This window comes from Penaeus japonicus, unplaced genomic scaffold (assembly GCF_977035675.1).
Source record: "Penaeus japonicus unplaced genomic scaffold, GWHDUDI00000001_assembly GWHDUDI00000026, whole genome shotgun sequence".
In the NCBI taxonomy this organism is placed as follows: domain Eukaryota; kingdom Metazoa; phylum Arthropoda; class Malacostraca; order Decapoda; family Penaeidae; genus Penaeus; species Penaeus japonicus.
Window position 1 is genome coordinate 4,798,120 of NW_028234428.1, and position 20,000 is coordinate 4,818,119.

Consider the following 20,000-nt stretch of genomic DNA (forward strand, 5'->3'; position numbering starts at 1 on the left):
CATTCAAGGCCCGTTCGCAGGGTGCCGTCATAAGGCGTCGATCATTTAATTGATTTAGGCCTATGCGTTCGAGAGCCCCGGCATTGCAATTTGCAAGGCTGGAATGCTCCCGGCATGAATGGGTTAAAGATATGAATGAATTCATTTCACAACATTCTGCATCTGAAGAGAAACTGTCGCTGATAGTATGCTGTGTAATAGCAAGGTTCTTCTAGTGCCGCGGGTGCTTGATCCACTGCTCTTGTAGTGCGCACAGCTCGTCTTCCTGACAGTCTCATTGGTTGCAGGTGGGGGACTTCTTGGCGATGTATTTGATATATCATTGTTAAGCCACCCATGTCTCTCCTGTGTTGAAGGCTGTCTATGTTAATAGGATGGCCTGGTGTCTTCTCTTTGATAATCCTCTTCCCTCTTTCTTGTATTTTTTTGAGAATATAAAGGTGGGTGTTGTTTGCTCATCCCTACGTGAGGCACGAATACTCTAGTGTCAATCAAATTTTGTGTCTTATGGAGGAGCTCCTTTCGTTTGCCTTCAAGCAGCCTGCTGATCCTCCAGAAGGATGCAAGTTTCTGTGAAGCCCTCCTCACTAGGTTTTCGATGTGACTCTTATTGAAAATGGTTCCCAGAATTTCTATAACCTGACATGGATGTCAGTGTTTGATCTCTCGATGACCATGAGCTCTTTCTTTTCTTTTTTTTTTTTCTTTTTTTTTTTAGCAAAGGAGACCTGCCACTTCACCCCCCAGCTTGTGCAAGTATGCCATAAAGCCTGGCTATGGTGTTATCTTGATGTGTGGGCTCATAGCTAATAGATACTGTACCGTCGTCAACAAAGGCTTTGTCTTCAGGGATATGGTGAAAAAAATCGTTAAGGAAGATGTTCCACATCAGAGGGTCTGATATACTTCCTTGGGGGACACCTGCCTTAATGTTGTAATAGGCAGAGTATTTTCCATTTAGGACTAACCTCATCTGCTTGTCTCTAGATAGTGTTTGAGCAGATCTAAGAGTTTGCTTTTCACACCATAACATTTAAATTTTTCTATTTCTCTCTCCTCTCTCTCTCTCTCTCTCTCTCTCTCTCTCTCTCTCTCTCTCTCTCTCTCTCTCTCTCTCTCTCTCTCTCTCTCTCTCCTCTCTCTCTCTCGCTTCTCCTCTTCCCCTCTCTCTTCTTTCTCTCTCTCCTCTCTTTCTCTCTCTCTCTCTCTCTCTCTCTCTCTCGTCTCTCTCTCTCTCTCTCTCTCTCTCTCTCTCTCTCTCTCTCCTCTCTCTCCTCTTTCTCTCTCTCTCCTCTTTTTCCCCTTTCTCTCCTCTCTCTCTCTCCTCTCTCTCCATTCTCTCTGCTCTCTCTTCTCTTTCTCCTCTCTCTGTCCTCTCACTCCCTTCTCTCTCCTTTCTCTCTCCCCTCTCTCGCTCTCTCTCCTCTCGTTCTTCTCTCTCTCCCCTCTCTCTTCTCTTTCTCCTCTCTCTCTTCTCTCTCTCTCTCTCTCTCTCTCTCTCTCTCTCTCTCTCTCTCTCTCTCTCTCTCTCTCTCTCTCTCTCTCTCTCTCTCTCTCTCTCTCTCTCTCTCTCTCTCTCTCCTTCTCCTACTCTCTCTCTCTCCTTCTCTCTCTCTCTTCTCTCTTTTCTCTTTTCTCTCTCTCTCTCTCTCTCTCTCCTCTCTCTCTCTCTCTCTCTCTCTCTCTCTCTCTCTCTCTCTCTCTCTCTCTCTCTCTCTCTCTCTCTCTCTCTCTCCCTCCCATCTTCTTCTCTCCCTCCCCTCTTCTTCTCTCCCTCCCCTCTTCTTCTCTCCCTCCCCTCTTCTTCTCTCCCTCTCCCCTTCTCTCTCTCTATCTCTCCTTCTCTCTCTCTCTCTCCCTCTCTCTCTCTCTCTCTCTCCCCTTCTCTCTCTCTCTCTCCCCCTCTCTCTCTCTCTCTCTCTCTCTCTCTCTCTCTCTCTCTCTCTCTCTCTCTCTCTCTCTCTCTCTCTCTCTCTCTCTCTCTCTCTCTCTCTCTCTCTCAGCACATAATGGAAGAAGTGGCATGTAAGATCATCTTTTAGGAAGAAAGAGAGGCTATGCGACAGAGAAGAGAGGAAAGAGATATGTTTAGTTTCTAGGTACTACTACCAAGGGGTAACATTCATTTCCAGCTGTTCCTTATCTGCAAAAGTAAGGAAATATTTATAGAGTGTTGTATCAACCATTGGCTCTACAGACTTTTTTATTTATAAGAAGAATTAAACATAAAAATTCATTGTTTAATTGTATAAGGATTTAACTTGGCAGCTGTAAAACTGTCTATGTAGGAGTATGTGATAGTTAATGTTTGTATATATTATTTGTATTAACCATAATCTCAAAAGTTCTACAATATATGGTGTCAGTACTGTAGTATTTCCTTGCACTTCTTATTGTATTAATGTTGTACTAGGCTTAAATAGGGGATTTTATTCTTTACAGAGGACATCAAAGTGGAACTGGAAATGCAGTATCAGTGTTGCCAACCACCAGTGCTTAATCCTATGAAGTTGTATATAACTGAAGCACACAAAATACCAAGCAAACGTTGTAGAAAAACTTGCAGGTACGTCAACCCTTAAGTATTGAACTTGAACCCTTGATCTTAGGAATATAAAAGTAGGTTAAAAAAAAGGTAGAGTAGAAACTATAATAAGATCGTGGCAATTCACTGGCTATGGTTTGTAGAATATATACAATGGATTCCAGTTTTTTGGCAAAGATATACAAAAGTCATAAACAAAAGTCATGTATATTATATATTCAGCTTTTAAGCTGACTTGAAATGATATTTGTATATTTTGTTTGTAGTGTTTTTGCTATTTTTAATAATATCTCAAATTACATACTACAAACATCTTTATTGTGGAAAAGGGTCAAACTATATCATTTTCTTATACTAACCAGCACAAAAGTAGTATGCGCTAGAGAATAATCACCAAACAATCTATTCTACCAAGTTACATCATGTACTCATCCTCATTCTTAACATGATAGGAAGAGGAAAGTCTCTCAAGAATTATCATCTGCTCAGTTAAACTTTATTATTACTGAAAATGTAGTATGTATAAATTATCTTTTATTTGTATTTGCTATTGTCCCACCATTGGTGGACCTGTTGTTTTTACTTACATTGTTCTTATTTTATTTATTATATGGTATAAGCAGGTGAGTACATATATTTTCCTTTCAACAGTCCTTTACTTGGGGAGAAAGTAGCAGTGAAGGACATTCTAGCTCCATTTAAGAAAGAATCTGCAGAAGGAGAGATCAAGAGAGTAGGTCTTGTAAGATCCAGTCCTGGTCTTGGAAGGTCAAGCTTAGCAGAGCTTTTGGCATCATCGTGGAAGCACAAGGACAACCGAATTTCCCATATTAGTAAATATGAAGCAGTGATCCTTTTATCAGCTGCATTAGGGAATGTTACTAACAAAGATATTGTGGAGATAGCCCTTCCTTTGTGTGCATTAACACATGGAACTACAGCAATTCACACATGGTTAAAGAAAGCATCAGTATTACTAATTGTTGATGATGCAGAAGAGCTAAATTCAAAGCTCTTGGATGAGCTAAAAGGTGTCATTGAGCAAGCAAGTAGTATGCATGCTGTAATGCTGTGTATACCAGAAGGGTATGATAGAATTCAAGAAGGCTGGAGTAGTCACATCTTGTACAAGTTGCAATTAAATGGTTATGACCGTGAAGAGATTGTTAGCCTCACAGAGGGATTACTTCACCACAGGTCAAGATCAGGAGATGTGAAAGAGTTAAAGGCATACTTAATGAAGAACATGTGTAGATTATCACTCATTCTCAAACACCCTGCAACATTGGTACAGGTTTGTGAAGCATGGATGGCTAACCCTTCTCTGTTTGATAGTGTTTCTACAGTCACAGATCTTTTGTGGATGCTCACTACCTGGACTTTTAGGAAAATAATAGAAGCCAGTTTTCATGAAGATCACAAAGAAACCAAGGAACACCAGTGGCTCATGGCTGTGGGTTGTGCTGCTCATTCAGCATTTAAGGAAAACAAAAGATTAGAAGGTGAATATATGATCCAGGTGTTTGAAGAGACGTCAAAGATTTACCCTGCAGAAATTAACCAATGCCTGATGAAGGGCCTCTTTGTGCAAAGAAATCGTCATGTAGATAATCACAAAGGTGAATTAAGCTCTGTACATGTTCTCCAACAGGAGTTTCTGGCTGCATGGTATGTTACTCACATGATAGTTAAGGGGAAGAAGTATCTTAGTCTTACTGGAGATATGCAGTGCTTAGCGCGCGCGCGCGCGCGCGCGCGCGCGCGCGCGCGCGCGCGCGCGCGCGCGCGCGCGCGCGCGCGCGCGCGCGCGCGCGAGCGCGCGCGCGCGCGCGCGCGCGCGCGCGCGCGAGCGCGCGCGCGCGCGCGCGCGCGCGCGCGCGCGCGCGCGCGCGCGCGCGCGAGCGCGCGCGAGCGCGAGCGCGCGCGCGCGCGCGCGCGCGCGCGCGCGCGCGCGCGCGCGCGCGCGCGCGCGCGCGCGCGCGCACGCGCGCGCGCGCGCGCGCGCGCGCGCGCGCGCGCGCGCGCGCGCGCGCGCGCGCGCGCGCGCGCGCGCGCGCGCGCGCGCGCGCGCGCGCGCGCGCGCGCGCGCGCGCGCGCGCGCGCGCGCGCGCGCGCGCGCGCGCGCGCGCGCGCGCGCGCGCGCGCGCGCGCGCGCGCGCGCGCGCGCGCGCGCGCGCGCGCGCGCGCGCGCGCGCGCGCGCGCGCGCGCGCGCGCGCGCGCGCGCGCGCGCGCGCGCGCGCGCGCGCGCGCGCGCGCGCGCGCGCGCGCGCGCGCGCGCGCGCGCGCGCGCGCGCGCGCGCGCGCGCGCGCGCGCGCGCGCGCGCGCGCGCGCGCGCGCGCGCGCGCGCGCGCGCGCGCGCGCGCGCGCGCGCGCGCGCGCGCGCGCGCGCGCGCGCGCGCGCGCGCGCGCGCGCGCGCGCGCGCGCGCGCGCGCGCGCGCGCGCGCGCGCGCGCGCGCGCGCGCGCGCGCGCGCGCGCGCGCGCGCGCGCGCGCGCGCGCGCGCGCGCGCGCGCGCGCGCGCGCGCGCGCGCGCGCGCGCGCGCGCGCGCGCGCGCGCGCGCGCGCGCGCGCGCGCGCGCGCGCGCGCGCGCGCGCGCGCGCGCGCGCGCGCGCGCGCGCGCGCGCGCGCGCGCGCGCGCGCGCGCGCGCGCGCGCGCGCGCGCGCGCGCGCGCGCGCGCGCGCGCGCGCGCGCGCGCGCGCGCGCGCGCGCGCGCGCGCGCGCGCGCGCGCGCGCGCGCGCGCGCGCGCGCGCGCGCGCGCGCGCGCGCGCGCGCGCGCGCGCGCGCGCGCGCGCGCGCGCGCGCGCGCGCGCGCGCGCGCGCGCGCGCGCGCGCGCGCGCGCGCGCGCGCGCGCGCGCGCGCGCGCGCGCGCGCGCGCGCGCGCGCGCGCGCGCGCGCGCGCGCGCGCGCGCGCGCGCGCGCGCGCGCGCGCGCGCGCGCGCGCGCGCGCGCGCGCGCGCGCGCGCGCGCGCGCGCGCGCGCGCGCGCGCGCGCGCGCGCGCGCGCGCGCGCGCGCGCGCGCGCGCGCGCGCGCGCGCGCGCGCGCGCGCGCGCGCGCGCGCGCGCGCGCGCGCGCGCGCGCGCGCGCGCGCGCGCGCGCGCGCGCGCGCGCGCGCGCGCGCGCGCGCGCGCGCGCGCGCGCGCGCGCGCGCGCGCGCGCGCGCGCGCGCGCGCGCGCGCGCGCGCGCGCGCGCGCGCGCGCGCGCGCGCGCGCGCGCGCGCGCGCGCGCGCGCGCGCGCGCGCGCGCGCGCGCGCGCGCGCGCGCGCGCGCGCGCGCGCGCGCGCGCGCGCGCGCGCGCGCGCGCGCGCGCGCGCGCGCGCGCGCGCGCGCGCGCGCGCGCGCGCGCGCGCGCGCGCGCGCGCGCGCGCGCGCGCGCGCGCGCGCGCGCGCGCGCGCGCGCGCGCGCGCGCGCGCGCGCGCGCGCGCGCGCGCGCGCGCGCGCGCGCGCGCGCGCGCGCGCGCGCGCGCGCGCGCGCGCGCGCGCGCGCGCGCGCGCGCGCGCGCGCGCGCGCGCGCGCGCGCGCGCGCGCGCGCGCGCGCGCGCGCGCGCGCGCGCGCGCGCGCGCGCGCGCGCGCGGGCGCGCGCGCGCGCGCGCGCGCGCGCGCGCGCGCGCGCGCGCGCGCGCGCGCGCGCGCGCGCGCGCGCGCGCGCCCGCGCGCACGCGCGCGCGCGCGCGCGCGCGCGCGCGCGCGCGCGCGCGCGCGGGCGCTCGGGCGCGCGCGCTCTCGCGCGCGCCCCCGGGCGCGCGCGCGCGCGCGCGCGCGCGCGCGCGCGCGCGCCGGCGCGCCCCCGCGGCCGCGCGCGCGCGCGCGCGCGCTCGCGCGCGCTCGCGCGCGCGCGCGCGCGCGCGCGCGCTCGCGCGCGCGCCCGCGCGCGCGCGCGCGCGTGTGCGCGCGCGCGCGTGCGCGCGCACGCGCGCGCACGTGCGCGCGCTCGCGCGCGCGCGCGCGCGTGCGCGTGCGCTCTCGCGCGCGCGCGCGCGCGCGCGCGCGCGCGCGCGCGCGCGCGCGCGCGCGCGCGCGCGCGCGCGCGCGCGCGCGCGCGCGCGCGCGCGCGCGCGCGCGCGCGCGCGCGCGCGCGCGCGCGCGCGCGCGCGCGCGCGCGCGCGCGCGCGCGCGCGCGCGCGCGCGCGCGCGCGCGCGCGCGCGCGCGCGCGCGCGCGCGCGCGCGCGCGCGCGCGCGCGCGCGCGCGCGCGCGCGCGCGCGCGCGCGCGCGCGCGCGCGCGCGCGCGCGCGCGCGCGCGCGCGCGCGCGCGCGCGCGCGCGCGCGCGCGCGCGCGCGAGCGCGGGCGCGCGCGCGCGCGCGCGCGCGCGCGCGCGCGCGCGCGCGCGCGCGCGCGCGCGCGCGCGCGCCCGCACGCGCGCGCGCGCGCGCGCGCGCGCGCGCGCGCGCGCGCGCGCGTGCGCGCGCGCGCGCGCGCGCGCGCGCGCGCGCGCGCGCGCGCGCGCGCGCGCGCGCGCGCGCGCGCGCGCGCGTGCGCGCGCGCGCGCGCGTGCGTGCGCGTGCGCGTGTGTGTGTGCGCGCGCGCGCGCGCGCGCGCGGGCGCGCGCGCGCGCGCGCGCGCGCGCGCGCGCGCGCGCGCGCGCGCGCTCGCTCGCGCGCGCTCGCTCGCGCGCGCGCGCGCGCGCGCGCGCTATTGCGCGCGCGCGCGCGCGCGCGCGCGCGCGCGCGCGCGCGGGCGCGCGCGCGCCCGCGGGCGCGGGCGCGCGCGCGCGCGCCCGCGCGCCCGCGGGCGCCCGCGCGCGCGCGCGCGCGCGCGCCCGCGCGCGCGCGCGCGCGCGCGCGCGCGGGCGCCCGCGCGCGCGCGCGCGCTGGCGGTCGCGCGGGCGCGCGCGCGCGCGCGGGCTGGCGCGCGCGCGCGCCCGCGCGCGCGCTGGCGCGGGCGCACGCGCGCGCGCGCTCTCTCGGGCTCGCGCGCTCGCGCGCGGGCGCTCGCGCGCGCGCCCGCGCGCGCGCGCGCGCGCGCGCGCGCGCGCGCGCGTCGCGTCGTCTGCCTCCCACGCTCCTCGCGCTCGCCGCTGCTCGCGCGCCACCCACTCTGCTGCGCGCTCGCGCCTCCCACGCGCTCTCACGCGCTGCCTCCCAGGGCTGTCGCGGCGCGCGCGCCGCCCGACGCTCTCTCTCTCGCGCCTCCTCACTCGTCGGCGCGCGCGTCGCCGCCCACGCGCGCGTCGTCTCGCGCGCCGTCCCAGCGCGCTCGCTCGCGCGCCTCCCACTCGTCTCGCGCGATCGCCTCCCTCGCTGCAGCGCTCGCTCCCCCCCCCGCCCCACTCTCTCGTCGCGCGCTTCCGGCCCCACGCTCGCGCTGCCTGCGCCCTCCCACTAGCGCGCTCTGCTCTCCTCCCACTCGCGCTCTGCGCGCTGCCGCCCTCTCGCGTCGCTCGTCTCTCGCGCCTGCCCACGCTCCTCATGGCACGCTCAGGTCGCCTCCCACGCCTCCTCGCCGCGCCTCCCACTCTCTCGGCCGCGCGCTCTCCGCCCACTCGCTCGATAAAATAAAATAAAATACACACCAATTTGCTATAGAAAGGTTTATCAGTGGGCTAGAACCTGTCTCTAGGAAGTCCCTGGCATCAAAAGTTGTGACACTCAAGTTAAAAGTTACAAGTGCAAACATCAGAATGCCTTAACCCTATGATGACGGTGCGTCACACCCTTGTGACACAGCTAAATTCCCGATGCCAGGGCGTCATGCCAGTGTGATGTTTCCAATGCAATATTGCAATGGCCCGGTGTAGGGGTTTTCGCGTAGCGCGTCCCCCGTCGGGAAAGGGTTAATACTGTTAAATTAGTTTTCCAAGAGGAAGACCAGAGATCTTTTCAAACTGACTATGGTATAGTGCAGTAGCAAGTGGACTTCATTCATTTAAACTTTTTTAATGTATAAGCAGCAAATGGCAAAAAAAAAAAAAAGCAACATTTTAAGTGTTGTATGTTTGTATATATTAAAATCCAGCAGAATCAGATAAGAAAATATGTAAACATCCCTTTGTTACAAAAAGTTTGTACTACCAAAGTGAATCGATGTGTGTCATATGGACATATGATGTAGAAAATATTACAATTTTGGATGAGTTTTATAATACTTTGTCCATTATTGCTATTATTTGCTGTAATTATTGAATTGCAGTGATGTAAATGCAATCATCAGTGCTTCAATTCTCATGTTTTTAGTGAATGTTGAATTGCTTTGCTTCCTACTATGTAATATAAACTATTTGATGTAAATGTATTTTGAAAGCTGTCTTTATAATCTAATAATTAATAGAGTATTTTAAGTAGACTTGAATATGCAGTTGCTTTCTTTTTTCAATATTGTGTCGAGCCAAATTTGGTGTATAAAACATAAGGAGCCAGCTTTTTGTCTTTTCCAGACCTTTGCCATGTTTTTTGATCCTACAGAATGTGTGTTTAACAGACAAGATGTCTACATCTGTTCGTAATATTTGCATGTTACCCAATTTTCAAGTCCCCTGTCATTGACATATCTATTTTTTCATAAGTGACATAACTTTTCAAATCAGTTTTGATACTGCATTCAAAACTCAGTATGATGGTGTCGTGTCCAAATGAATCACTTTTCCCACTTCAAAGGGTTGAAAAACTAGAGATAGGTAAAATATGTCATATTTTCTAATACAGAAAGATTAGTAGTTCTGTTGTAGGACCAGTTGTTATTCCTGATAAACATCTTACATCACTAAAAAGTATGAGTGTTTCCCTGCTTGCAAGATTTATTATTCATTTTCTTATCACTTCATCTAAGTAATTATGTACAGTAAATACCTTCTAAAGGAATCAATGGTATAAAAAATATGATTCTAACATGGATTATGGGGGAAGTTATTAAGAATATTATCAATATTCATTCCATGATAATCTCCATACTAATTTCCTGTACCAGTTTGTACTTTTCTTCATACATTTCTTCATTTTGTACATAAAGCAGTATTTTAGTTACATATGTTCACCTGACTAGTGGACTGTCTGTAATGGGCATGTGATCCAACTGTATTAATGTACACCATTTGTACTACGTACACACAAGCTCAGAGATTACAAGAGATTTTACAACTTTTCTTTTTTCTTTTTTTTTAACAGTCATGGTGCATCAAAGATGTTTTGCCTCTTTTACACAAGCTGTTTCTAATTTTTAATGAAGTCTTAGTTCTCTGTATTTCATGTTGTATTAAAACCAAGTTAATAATAATAAAAAAAAAAAAAGATTTGGAAAGAAAGCAAAAAAAAAAAATTATTACTTTTAACATTTTCTCTTTACTTATTTAACACAGTACAATCTGAATGTAAAAAAAATACTAATAATTAGAGTAATAAAATAACACAGACAATTATGCATTAAGAGCAGCTTGAACAGAGGCAAATGTCAATAAAGGTAAAGGTTTTATCAGGGAAGTGACAGGGAATACCAAGAGTTCTTGAGCCAATGTCATCTTACTGTTGCCATTTGTTTACACTTGAAACTTAGCAGGGTGCCAATCAACTGATGATGCAGGTTATTAAAAATTTATTGGGTATTTCTATCTGGAGAAACATTTCTTACTTTTTATATTTTACGTTACACATGTGAGTGAAAATTAGTGCTTGGTTTGCTTTACATTTTTGAAAAATATCTTCTATTGACTTGGATAGATGGAATAATAAAACAAATTTAATTTCATGTATTGTTTTTCAGTAGAGTACCTTGGGTAACATAAAATGTTAAAAATTATTCCCATTTTATACAGTATTTCTCTGTATAAGTTTCTACAAAACAGGCCTCATGCTGTATAACAAAGACTGACAGTTTTCAGAAGACAACATACGAACTGTGTGTGCTGCTGTGATAACAATGAGGTGACAATGGTTCTGGTAAATGACAATGGACCAGTGGATTTGTGAATAAAGAGTATAAGAAGAAAAAAATAATAGTACCCATTGATAGTGAGACATTACATTATTAGAACTTGTCATCACTAAATACAAAGCATTTGAAGGATAATGGCATTAATTGAAGTATAAAATGGTTTATGATTTTTTTTTTCTTTTTTTTTTTTTTGTGTTGTTTTTCAATGCCCTGAAGTTTTTTTTTTATCACTATGATCTTGGTTAACTAATTTTGAACCAAACTAATCCACTATAATTTCAACAGAGAATATACATGGTACAAAATCAGGGAGAAAAAAATTAAGATGACAAAATATCACAGGTATTTCAGCAAAGGAAGAGAGCTCTCATATACCTACAGTACATCTCCAAATAGTAATCCATTTTATTGTTATTTACAAACTACTAAAATAAGCAAAAAAAATATATATAGTTCAAATTCTGTAGCCTTTTGAGAATTGGCATTATCTAGAACAGTCTCCAACTCCAACTTCTTAGCCAAGTAACTGTACATCCACAATGGCATGTGCTAGTGTGTAACACAGTCATAAAATAGACGTTGTTTGTACATGAGATTTCCAGGACCTGGAAATAATGACTTAGCTAGTACCTTAAATATGACTGTATAATCCTAGAGATTTTATTTTTCTGACGAAGAGAAAATTATTATTTACCATGTGGGGGTAGGTGATATACAGCTAAAATAAAAAATATATATTGTATTCATAGTCTAACACAAAAATTACCTTGTCTTCAGCGGTTTCATTAAAACTTTGATACAACCAGTAATAATGAAAAAAGAAAAAGATGAAAAAATCAACAAATAGATTTTCAACACCATGCATGTTGGAAATTTAGAAAAATAAAAAATTATCACAAGTAATATCTTGATGCCAAGTAATAAAAATGAATGTACTCTCAAAGCTAATAGAGACAGGCACCAAATTTGCTTTTGAATGCAAGCCTATTCATGAAACAAATATTAGGAACATCAATTTGCAAGCCATTCACGACTTTTGTCTAGCCAATGTTCAGGTGTACAGAAAATTTTCAAAGCACTGCATCTTTTTTTTTTTCATAAAAATTCATGACATTTTGTTTTTTACACATAGAAAAAAAGAGCCCCAAGTCCCCCAATCAAGTACCATAATGATGGCCTGTCAAACAAATGTTATCAAACATTACAGAACCGAAAAATGAAATATGAGATGATTTATGATATGACTGATGATAACATGCTTGCCAACGATTGTAAATGCATTTCTGTGTTACCATCCACTGCTGTTGCCATCTGGTCTGCCCAGCTTGCTCCCCTTCATTAAGTGTTCAGCACTGAGTGGAAATTGTTGGACTCTTCCTACAAGACAACAGGTACTAAAATGTTTGGTTACCCAATACTGAGATTATCTTAGCTGCTGGCCATGTTCAACCAGAAAACAGATAGAGGAGCAGGCATGGGAGCATCACAGGCCCAGTCACAGTTCAGAATCTTGGGAGGCCTTCTGTGCCTCAACCATATGTTGTGAATATCCCAGCTGGGACCTCACCAATCGAGATAAGGTTCCAGTTAAACAGGTTGGGCCACGCTTGCATAAATGCACTCACTCACATAATCATGCACTCAATCAGTCCCACACGTACAAGCATACACTCAAACTTGCATGTCTTGCAAACTCACAGGGTTCCCCCAGTTTACTGCAACAAGACACACTAGTTGCACAAGGCAGAGAGCAGCCTCAAGACTGTGCAACGCAACTGTAGTTGCAGTCTGGCCTCACTACCAAGTCTAGGCCCTCAGCACACACACTAGTACTAACACTGTCAATAACAATTTACACTATATAAAAATATTCCATTAAAATGTCCATTACTTCTTGGTCACGGTGGCACGGGTCCAGATGGGCCCACAGCTGCTGCTGGCTCACATATACAGAAGGATTTGTACACATGGGTGTGAGGCATTGTGCGGGCTATGTACATGGGTGAGTGGGTAGGCAGTGGGTGCAGCCTGGGTGCGCTGCTGGCAGTGTTGGGCTACTGGCAGTCATTGCCTCAACTGTCGCGGATCACCATCACAGGAAAGGTAGGCAGGAGGCCAGCAAAGCACACCAATGCAGCCGACCGACACGTCAGTTAATTGCCCATAGTGCTGCCACGTCTTTCCCACTGCACCACAGCCAGGCCCATAGCTTACTGACTGCTGGCTCTGCCACTCACACACCCTCAATCACTGCTTAGTCGCGGTCTTTTGGCAGACGGAACATTACTGTCCTCTTCCTCTTCCTCTTCCTCCTGGTCTTCTTCACCAGCTTCCTCTTCTTCCTCCTCCTCTTCCTCTTCATCAGAATTTTCATCATATGCCACAAGACTCACCTACAATACAGAGATCAACATTAATTCTAAAAAGAAAGAAAAGAAAAAAGAATTTATATATATATATATATGTGTATATATATATATATATATATATATATATGTATATATAAATATATATAAATATATATAAATATATATAAATATATATATATATATATATATATATATACATATATACATATATACATATACATACATACATACATACATACATACATACATACATATATATATATATACACACATATACATGTATATAATTATCACATGACTACAGGCAAAATATTAGATAATTAAACTCAAGATATTTAAATCTAACAAGTCTCTTTTAAAGAAAATCACTATGGTTTAATTATCATAGAAATAAAAGTGATTTCTAAAAAAGTTGGTAAAGCAAGGAGTGTTTATAAATGCAAATTACTATGGCTCTTAATTATTTCTTTTACCCTTTAACCTTTAAACCCTACAAGGCTTTCTTTCTGCATATCTGTTCATCCAGCTATACTTAAGGTATGACTGACCAAGTTTTACCAAGGCCAATTATGATCTTTGCCATTTCAAGAACTTGAATTTACACATCAGAAAATTTTTATTTCACTGCCATATATCAGATTCAGATGGCACAGAGGACCATCAAAGTTTACAAGAACTCTTCAGTTGAAAAATTAATCTTAGTTACCCCTCAAATAGGAAGGAAATTGGGAATAAGCTGCCTATGATACAATAAGAAAAAGAAAATGTTCTTTCACAGAAAACAACAAAATATATGCTGATGTATAAATAGTAAAAAGACAATAATGCACTATGTGAATATGGGGTTGATAAGTTGGGTCTAGCTGGAGAAAATGGGGCAGGGGTTATGTGTGAGAAAAAAGGATTAGGGGGTTACCTGCATGTAATGTATACCATACAGTACCACAAGTCCCATTCAAAAAAAAAAAAAAAAACAGGGAACACAACTGTCTGATTGGCTGAGAGAGAGGAGGGCCTCCAAGGGTATGGTTATATTAGGCTAATATAGTAGGTGTAACTGCTGGATACTTGCCAAACAGTACTAGAAATTTTAATACACCATAAATTCAAGTCAAAATAAGGAAGAAAAATAAAAAGCCAACTTTTTTTGCACCTTCCACAATTGTAGTGAATAGGACTGAATGCACAAATAAGGGTCTGCCATAGGGGATTTAAACCTGATAACACCAAGGTAGTTTTGGCTTTGCCTGGACACAACACCCAGGTACTTCAAAATGCATAGGCCTAATGCCTCAAGCTATTTGCCCACTGAAGCAGCAGTGTGCCAGCCATACAAAAAGCTATGGTGTGGAAGTCCTGCCACCACGTGATGTAATATCAAATCATCCAATGTAATGGGCTAGGGGTAAAATGGAATACATATCTCAAGAAAGGTCTCTTTCATACTCTGACAAACCAATTATGAGCCAAATTTGCATTTAACCAAGGCTTGCATTTAAAAAGCTTTGGATGAATTTATGCTTGTCACCAATCATCCCCTCCATCACCTCCCTCTTGCAAACATACCCCATTTAGTTTTATAATGTTTTGCCATGCTTTGCTCTTCATGTTTTTGAGTCAAATATGGATCATGAGAAAAGCCACAACTGCTTAACCCATCCCTGACGGGGGAATTCTAGCCTTGAATGTCCAAATGCCGGGGCGTTCGAATTATTAGGCCTAAATCAATTGAATGGCTGGCACAATACTGTGCCGCCCGGCAACTGGGCTTTTGAATGCGCGGTACACATGCTGTACCACCCGTCCTGTGTGGGTTAATATATGATCTGTAGAGATAGTAACATATCAAAACAGTAATTGGTCAAGACACTATCTCTGAATTGGTGTGTTTACATATACATTGTAAAGTATTCACAGTTTCTGTTGTACACTAGTACACAACTTTGAGTGTTCAAGTGCATTCTTAGCAGAGCGTAGAGCGTATCATGAAGCATAACGTAGCATAAATGCTACTTTTCTGTGTTTAGGCTACAGTAATGAGGAAATTATGATAACTTTCAAACTTTACATCTTGATTATTTTTGCACAACTGTATTTTCATTTGATCTTTATCCATATGCAAAACAAAATTTGCTCAATAAATTGTAAGGAACCATTTTTCAAATCAAAATTCATTTTCATAATGATTTTTACCCCAAATCTTACTAAGTTTAGCCTGGGGTGGGCATCTTAAGATCTATGTTTTCTACTAATTTCTTGTCTTATGGTATGAAATATGTGTCTATATAAGATATATCTAAGCCTGCAAAAATGCCTGACATGGAAGGGTTAAATCCAGAATCAGCCAATATGATTCACTTCAAAAGAAACCACAGACCCAAAAGAATATATATCTTTCAAATATCTTACTCACTCAATTTGTCACTGAAAATTATCTCCAAAATCCAAGGACATGATAGAGATATCATATTTCCTACCCAAATTGTCTTTCTCACTGCTACTGAAACTGCTCATTTATATATGAAATTTAAATAAAAAGGCATATAAAATGTGTGCTAAGGGCCATGGGGCCTAAATAAATAGAAAATATAAATAATCATGCAGGTGGTAACACAAAAAAGGTACATTCATAAAGTATACTTTTTCCTTTTCTATAAGAATATCACAGTATTTCTCATAAATATATCTACATTGTAAATATTGTAAATATTTATAAATCTATAGTATTTTTACCCTTCAGATAAACATTAAAAGCAGTAGTGAGAGGGAAAAAAGACTTTGGGGAGATATGCATACTTGTATCATTGCATTTGTTAAGTAATATTCTTTCACAAATTAGTTTCAAAATAAAATTTCATCTTTTTTTTCTTTTTTTTTCTTTTTTAAATACTAGATTTAATTTTCACTCTCAAATGTGTTAATATTAACCCATTGCGGACGGGACGCATAACAACCTAACTGGTCGTCAGAACAGGCGGTCTACGACACTAGCGGCACCGGCTAAAAATTAGAGAAACTAAGAAAGTGTTTTCTCGGACTAGCCCAAACGATATTTTTCCATAAATCCATCATAAGATGCAGGTATAGGCTGACTTTGGAACCCTGTAGCTCTGGAGCTAGTGCCGTTTACAGCCATGATACTTCATGGCCGTGTGCACGTTTCAACTGTGAGCAGATCCCAAAATTGTGTTATGAATACATTGACACCCCTTTTCGGCCTGATCGGTGCCGTCACGCAATTCATGGCACCCGTACGCAATGGGTTAATGGCATACTAATAAGAAGCACTTCTTGTTCATTTATTTTAATCAAAACATACTATATGTTGTATATACAGAAAATATGTATATATTTTAATAATATGAAATGATTACAAAAATGTATTACCATGGTTCTACATCTATACAATATGAAAACTTCTAATTGTAACATTTATGTGAATTACCATCCTACTACAAGAGTAGGAATGAATAAATAAAAAAAGATGCTCTGCCACCTACAATTTTTAGCCTAGTCATATTTTTGTTTGCTTTAAATGGTCCTCCTCCTCTTCCTTTTAGCTGAAATCACTCAAAATCATGATAAAGCCATAGTCTTTCACCATGCACACTTACAGCTGCTTTTCAATGTTATAAAACCATCTTGCCCTCTATCTGCTTAATCATTCTCATCCAATCATCACATACGCAATGCCAAAAATCTGAACAACTTTAATCTGCCACTTAATCACAATATTACTTGATCCTTCTACTTTCATACACATTCTCACCAGACATTCAACTCCCCCCCCCCCTATGAACAAAAAATGCAATCTAAAATAACAAGCCCCAACATTAACCACCCTTTCAACTTGCATATTATTCCTCCTAACTTGCACATTATTCTTCATTCTGTACAATATCAATCTATTCTAAAACTAGCATAGATATAATTTTTCAATATGTAACATTCTGTACTTAACAATATCTATTTCTACATATATAACCATAATTACAAAGAGTATCTGAAACCTACCTTCTTGCGGGCAGGGACGGGAGACTTGTTGCCTTCTGAAGACAGAGCAGTGGCAGTGTTGTTGTTGTCCTTGTTGCCATTGTTGAGCAGCAGACCCTGTTTCCCTGTTGCACCGATCATCTTGCTAGCTCCATTTTCCTTTTCTACTTTTTCTGGTAAGGTAAAGTTAAATACCGTTAATACTAAAGGAGCTCCATTTTCTTTTCCTACTTTTTTTCTCATAATATGAAACTTAAATAGTGCTAATACCAAAGGGAAGCTCATACAAAATTATTAGGAAAATCATCGGTAAGTTAATGATGAACTGACAATAATCATTATCATCCTTTTTGATCATCATATAACATTATTAATTATCATCATGATCACTGAAACTGTTTTACTTAGCAGCCAATAAAGGGCCTTGGAGATATTGACAGCAGACACTCACCAACAGGTGACAAACTTGTGTCTCTGGAGGGCAGAACAGAAAGTGCTTCAGTCTCCTCTATCTCTTCCTCGTCGTTGTTGAACCACATCTCTTCCTCTTCATCAAGATCTCTGACATCTCTTCTATACCGTGCACCTCGTACAACACCACCAATCCTACCACAAACATTTAAATTACATGTTAGTTGTTATTAATGTTACTTAGATCTTGGTATTTAAATCAATTGCTATTTTACTATTTACAGTATAAGGAGATATGTTCTCAGAGTTTCAGACAATTATGATAATTATAAGAGAATATCCATCTGGGCCACTTACCCATCCAGAGATGTATTCCTATCTCTGTCTCTCAGTCTATCTTGATGCTGTTCATATCGCATTCGCAAAGCATGGAAGGTCTGCACATAGTCCACTTGGGCAAGGACCTCTCCAAACTTTTCTACTACACTCATCCACAATGACTTTATATCCTCCTGGAATAATGAAATAAATGGGTATATTAAATAAACTTTTCATGACAGGTAATTTAATAAAATAAAAAAAGTTTAGTCTTTTACAGCAATTAAATAAATTTAAGACATTGTCCTCTTTAATAACCAGGGGCAAATGTGATTACTTGAAAAGAGAAATACATGGAATGAACTGAGAATGAACAGGAAACATTAAAACATACGCAAACAATGATGATAACAGGACTTAATGGAAAAACAGTAAGTTCTACAACATACATACCACTTTGATATATTCAAACATTTCAATAATGGCAGAATCCAGGAGGTTATATCTTCCATTGTTGCGGACAAATGCATCAACTACTGGTGCAAAGAGATTGGAATTGACAATGTGACGATTATAAAAGTCGTCCCGTAGGCCAATGATCTTTCTCATGAACCGTAAAGCACCTGCAATGTGGGAAAGAACATTTTTTTTTAGTTAGTGTTCCTGGACCACCAATGCAAAATACTACAATATCAAATTCAATATAAAGCATACCAATGCCTAATATCTAACCCTATATAAATATTTGCACACAAGGACAGATACCTAGACAAATGTACTAAGTTCTGCATATACTTACTGAGCACTAGGAATGTGTGTTTGGACTTCATTAGGACAAGGATGCGTTTGAGCAGGTCTCGTTGGACTATATAATTTTTGATGTGATAGGTGTGGTGCTCCACGCAGAAAGCCAGCAGCTCCAGAATCAGGGCTAAGAGCTGCGCTGATGGGTAATCCTCGCGACCCACCTCATCCCCTACCGTGTTGGAGAGGAGTGGCGCTGGTAAGAGGAGAGAGAGGGGGATTTTAAAAATTGTTACAAATGTATATACCACATATAAAATCTCATGCGTCGTCTTGATACAGAAAATAAAAACTAGTGAGTAAATTATATAAATATCATACATAAAAGGGTATATAGCTACAAAACAGCATAGTCTTAAACAGAGAAAGCATGGTGATTAAACAAATAAAAAGAAAAGAAGAAAGAAAAGGAAATAAAAAGAAAGTTAACAAAGAGGAGGAAGAAGGAAATACATGGATGATAATAGACAATAAAATTTTGGTAAAGACAAGAGAGATAAGATGGGTGAAGAGCAAATACAAAGAATATGCAAAACTTACCAACAAGGTAGTGCATGGAGTGTTTATAAAAGAATGCGAGGAAGTCTGCTCGTTCAGACTTGGTGACGGTTGCCATCATGTTCTCAGGGTCAATAAGAATGCGAAGGATTCCCATCAACTGTACTGCACCACCCATCTCTGGATCAGAGTCTACCACCATCTGTTCAATGATGATGTTTAACAGGTACTGTTCCTGGGGAAGGGAATGATAAATATTAGTATCTTCTGTTTAAAAATGTAAACATTAAACTCAATTAACCCACTGATAGCAAATGGAATGATTTGCAGTCAAAGCAGCATAGGTCGTAAACACAGATGGTACCGTGCCATACAACATAAACCTGCCACACAACTGTATACATATTTTATTAGAACCGCAAACAATGGGTTAATGAAATCAACAATTATACTACTACTGCTAACAAATATTATCAACAGACTATTTCTGTGACTGACACGAACCTACTAGAACAATAATTAACAACATAAAAAGTTTGTATTTCCCATTACCTCTTCTGTTTTATGCTGCTGCTGCATCATGTATTCCCGTACCATAGAGGGGGAAAACTCCACAATATAGCTGAGAATATCAATGGAGGCAGACTTGATGACAGCATCATCCAACCCTAGAGTGATCTCCAAGGCTGAAAGCACCCCCAGGCTGGATAGAGTCTAAGGAGCACAAGAAAAGATGTTGGTTACTACAGGGCAAACTCTAATTTTGGTACCAGGCTGAAAGCAAAAGTTAATGAGTAACCATTTCCTTTCTTCTTGTTATCCAGTTTGAAATAAGAAATGAAGACTTTGCATATAATGACTAGTAACTTCTAGTAAGTGTGACGGTGTAGGGGCAGCTGTGGTATCTATACACAATACAAATGTTAACCTCTTGTAACCTGTGATACCTATTCAGCATCATTATGGTGAACCAGAGACTCCACTTCTCTGAATTTGTCATCACAGATTGCTCACAGACTTCTGGAGGTATTGTTGGCCCAGGTAGACTTTTATCAAATTCAGTCTGCTTTCATGGGGTTTGTGGGACAACATTACCTCCTCTGTTCATTATGAACCATGACATCCTTCTTAAGGAGAACCAGAACAAAAAGGTTAATGCAAGAATCAAGCTGACACCTTGTCATTGTTGTA

At 47.8% G+C, this 20,000-nt stretch overlaps 2 protein-coding genes across 2 annotated transcripts in view; one reads left to right on the forward strand and one right to left on the reverse strand.

Annotated features, from left to right (window-relative positions):
• Positions 1-2,334: 2,334 nt before the first annotated feature.
• Positions 2,335-12,197, forward strand: LOC122264067 (uncharacterized). Its single transcript, XM_086552346.1, has 6 exons — positions 2,335-2,566; positions 3,197-4,280; positions 10,909-10,968; positions 11,361-11,473; positions 11,870-12,011; positions 12,117-12,197. The coding sequence occupies exons 1-6, from the start codon at positions 2,466-2,468 to the stop codon at positions 12,195-12,197; spliced, it is 1,581 nt and encodes a 526-aa protein (XP_086408472.1). The 5' UTR covers positions 2,335-2,465.
• flfl (serine/threonine-protein phosphatase 4 regulatory subunit 3 flfl) overlaps positions 10,221-20,000 on the reverse strand; it is a 32,817-nt gene continuing 23,037 nt past the window's right edge. The window contains exons 8-15 of the mRNA XM_043000039.2: positions 19,362-19,523; positions 18,852-19,044; positions 18,307-18,507; positions 17,961-18,130; positions 17,547-17,701; positions 17,230-17,384; positions 16,800-16,951; positions 10,221-12,809 (exon numbers count right to left, since the gene is read on the reverse strand). Coding sequence (XP_042855973.1) covers positions 12,660-12,809; positions 16,800-16,951; positions 17,230-17,384; positions 17,547-17,701; positions 17,961-18,130; positions 18,307-18,507; positions 18,852-19,044; positions 19,362-19,523 — 1,338 coding nt within the window. The 3' untranslated portion in view covers positions 10,221-12,659. The remainder of the gene's footprint in view (positions 12,810-16,799; positions 16,952-17,229; positions 17,385-17,546; positions 17,702-17,960; positions 18,131-18,306; positions 18,508-18,851; positions 19,045-19,361; positions 19,524-20,000) is intronic.